Source organism: Haplochromis burtoni, unplaced genomic scaffold (genome assembly GCF_018398535.1).
Source record: "Haplochromis burtoni strain Fernald_Lab_line unplaced genomic scaffold, NCSU_Asbu1 Contig_3487, whole genome shotgun sequence".
NCBI lineage: Eukaryota > Metazoa > Chordata > Actinopteri > Cichliformes > Cichlidae > Haplochromis > Haplochromis burtoni.
Window position 1 is genome coordinate 2277 of NW_024585848.1, and position 3726 is coordinate 6002.

A 3726-nucleotide genomic window follows, 5' to 3' on the forward strand; every position below is an offset into this window, starting at 1 on the left:
TTTTAATGTGTAAAACATTAAAATATTAAATATGGGACATAAATATTTATGTAAACAGATAAACACATTACCACTTCAACTCACACAAGAACTTCTAGTTTACAGTGTGGGCTCTTCAGTCCAGCAGACAGAAGCTTTACGCCAGAATCCTGCAGGTTGTTGTTACTCAGGTTCAACACTCTCAGACTAGAGGACTGGCAGTTGAGAACCGAGGACAGAGCTTCACAACTTCTCTCTGTGAGATTACCATGACTCACTCTAAAAAATTATAAACAATAATTCAGTTAAATTCCATCTTATTAATACCACAACAGCTGCACTCGAAATTTTTAAGAGAACAAAAAACACTAAATTCAAGAGTTTTTATGCTTAATTTAAGAGTTTACCATTCATAGAACTCATTCCATCAATGTTTTGACAGACTAAAACAAAACTGTCACATTTAGAAGAGCCCAGCAGCAAATGAATCATGTGGTTTGAATAGTGCTAGAGCAATATCATATTAGGGTTGACAAACAAGCAGGAGGAGCAGTGGGCAGCAGATATCAACATTTTTTGGCTACTGCAGCTATACGGACCAGCATGTTAGGGCTATGAGTAAGACAAAAGACAAATTCACAAATGGATATGTCAAGCGGTGTTACCTAAGATGACATGCCAATGTATATATCCTATGGCTTTAAAAGAAAAGGACATTGTTGAAAGGAGTCATCTGAGGAATTAAAACCCAACAAAGAAGCATAATAACTTCAACTGTGTAAAAAGCTTGTTCCAGGTAATACCAATCCTTTAGCATAATCTGAAGCGATAACCTGTGCAAAGCACACACAATGAAAGATTGTACAGAACCTGCCACTCTGTCTTGTACTATGGTTTACATCATAAAAATAAAGATATAAAGTGGTGTCATGAATGCTTTTGACTAAATGCAAGACACAGGAGACAAAAGAGCACTAAAATAAAACAGGACCTAAAGAAATCCAAAGATTAGAGATTCTTTGTACATTTGTCACACTTAAATGTTTCAGATCATCAAACAAATTTAAATATTAGAAAAAGATGACACAAGTAAACAGAAAAAGCAGTTTCTAAATGCAGGTTGTACCACCCTTAGCAGCAACAAATGCAATCAAACATTTGCAAAAACTGGCAATGAGTCTTTAACAGCACTGTGGAGGAACTGTGGCCCACTCATCTTTCCAGAATTGTTTTAATTAAACAATATTGGTAGGCTTCCAAGCATGAACTGCCTTTTTAAGGTCATGGCACAGCATCTCAAACAGATTCAGGTCAGGACTTGGACTAGGTCACTCCAAAGTCTTCATTTTGTTTTTCTTAAGCCATTTAAAGGCGGAATTGCTGCGTTTTTGATTATTGTCCTGTTACAGAACTCAAGTGGCGCTTCAGCAAGAGATCACTAACAGATGGCTGGACCTTCTCCTTCAAGATGTTTTGGTACACAGCAGAATTCATGGTTCCATTTACCACAGCAAGTCTTCCAGGTCCTGTGGCACCAAAGCAGCCTCAGATCATCACACTACCACCACCATATATAACTGCTGGTGTGATGTTTCTTTTATGAAATGCTGTGTTACTTTTACACCAGATGTAATGGAATACACACTGTGGACTGATGAGACAAAAGTTGAACTTTTTGGACAGAGTATTTTCACAAAAGTAGCCAGAGTTTAATGTTTTAGATTTTGACTGCTCTTAGATTTTCTTACATTGCAAGAAAAACTAATATTTCTTTGTGCAAATCACCTTCTTAGTGTACATTGGTGACTCATACCTAGACCTAACAACATGACAAATGTAGTAGTTTACTGTAATTTATACTAAAATTTAAGAATTCAAAGACAAAACAACATGTGTGTGAAATTCACTTAACTATTGGCAGATCTTATTGGTTATATCTTTTATTTTTTTAAGAGAGAACAAACACTTGATCTGACCTTAGAGTCTGTAGTTTACAGTGTGGACTCTTTGCTGCAAGCGACAGAAGCTTCACACCTGTGTCCTGCAGATTGTTGTCACTCAGGTCCAGTTCTTTGAGACTATAGCAGTCGGATATGAGAACTGGGGACAAAGCTTCACAACTTCTTTCTGAAAGGTTACAACCTCTAAGTCTAAGGAAAAACAAACAAACAAGAAGACAAAAAAAAATGGGTGATAAAGTGTATTCATGAGACAAGATCTGAGATTATCCAGTATTTCTAATAGCAGGACTGGCTGGAATACTTACAGATATAATATTAAACAGTGACTTCTACTCCATTACTAAAAATTCAAAGGTAGCATTTTGTGGAAGAAGTCAATTTATTTAGCACATTTAATTAGCAACAATTATTACTGTTTATTGTTGTTGCTTGTTAAAAAACAAAATATGACTTGATCTGACCTGAGAGATTCCAGTTTACAATGTGGAATCTCCACTCCAAGAGACAGAAACTTCACTCCTGAATCTTGCAGGTTATTATTGTTCAGGTTCAGCTCTCTCACATTAGAGGACTGGGATCTGAGAACTGAGGACAGAGCTTCACAGCTTCTCTCGGAAAGGTTACAGCCACTCAATCTGGAAAAAAACAACCAAACAAACAAACAAACAAACAATCATATTACTACTGGTCACTAACTTATTCTGTTACTAGTCAACAGTAATCATAGGTTAAATATAAATATAGACTAGAACATATTCCCAGGTGTGCATGAGGTCTGCCCTGAGTTCCTGAAGGCTCTGGATGTTGTAGGGCTGTCCTGGCTGACACTCCTCTGAAATGTGGAGATCAGGGGCAGTACCCCTGGACTGGCAGACCGGGGTGGTGGTCCCTATTTTTAAGAAGGGGGACTGGAGGGTGTGTTCCAACTACAGGGAGCTCACACTCCTCAGCCTCCCTGGGAAAGTCTATGCCAGGGTGCTGGAGAGGAGAGTCCATCTGCTAGTCAAACCTTAGATACAGGAGGAAAAATGCGGTTTTCGTCCTGTTGTGGAACACTGTACCAGCTCTTTATCCTCTTGAGGATACTGGAGGGCACATGGGAGTTTTCCCATCCAGTCTACATGTGTTTTGTGGACTTGGAGAAAGCATTCGACCGTGACCCTTGGAGTGTCCTGTGGGAAGTGCTGTGGGAGTATATGGTGTCTGGCCTATTGCCACGGGCCATTCGATCCCTATACAACCATTACAAGAGCTTGGTACACATAAGTCGAACTCGTTCTCGGTGGGTAATGGGCTCCGCCAGGCCTGCCCTTTGTCACTGATTCTGTTCATAATTTTTATGGACAGGATTTCTAGGCACAGCCAAGTGGCGGAGGGCTTTAACTTGGGTGGTCTCAGAATCTCATCTGTGCTTTTTGTGGATGATGGGGATCTGTTGGCTTCATCGGGTGATGACCTCCAGCTTGCACTGGAATGATTCACAGCCGAGTGTAAAGCGGTGGGAATGAGGATCAGCACCTCCAAATCTGAGGCCATGGTTCTCAGCCGGAAAAGGGTGGAGTGCCCACTCCGGGTCGGGGAGGAGTTCCTTCCCCAAGTGGAGGAGTTTAAGAATTTTGGGGTCTTGTTCACGAGTGATGGGAGAAGGGAGCCAGAGATAGACAGACGGATTCGTGCTGCAGCAGTGATGCAGTGATGCGTACGCTGTACCGGTCCATCGTGGTGAAGAGACAGCTGAGTGTAAAGGTGAAGTTCTCAATTTACCGGTCAATCTATGTCCCTACCC

The 3726-nt window shown here is 40.6% G+C and overlaps 1 protein-coding gene across 1 annotated transcript in view; it reads right to left on the minus strand.

The window, feature by feature from the left end:
- Window positions 1-2613, minus strand: part of LOC106632886 (ribonuclease inhibitor) — a gene marked incomplete at both ends in the record, with an annotated part of 3728 nt that extends 1115 nt beyond the window's left edge. Inside the window, 3 exon segments of the mRNA XM_014331587.2 lie at window positions 85-258; window positions 1956-2129; window positions 2402-2613. Coding sequence (XP_014187073.2) covers window positions 85-258; window positions 1956-2129; window positions 2402-2613 — 560 coding nt within the window.
- Window positions 2614-3726: the final 1113 nt, after the last annotated feature.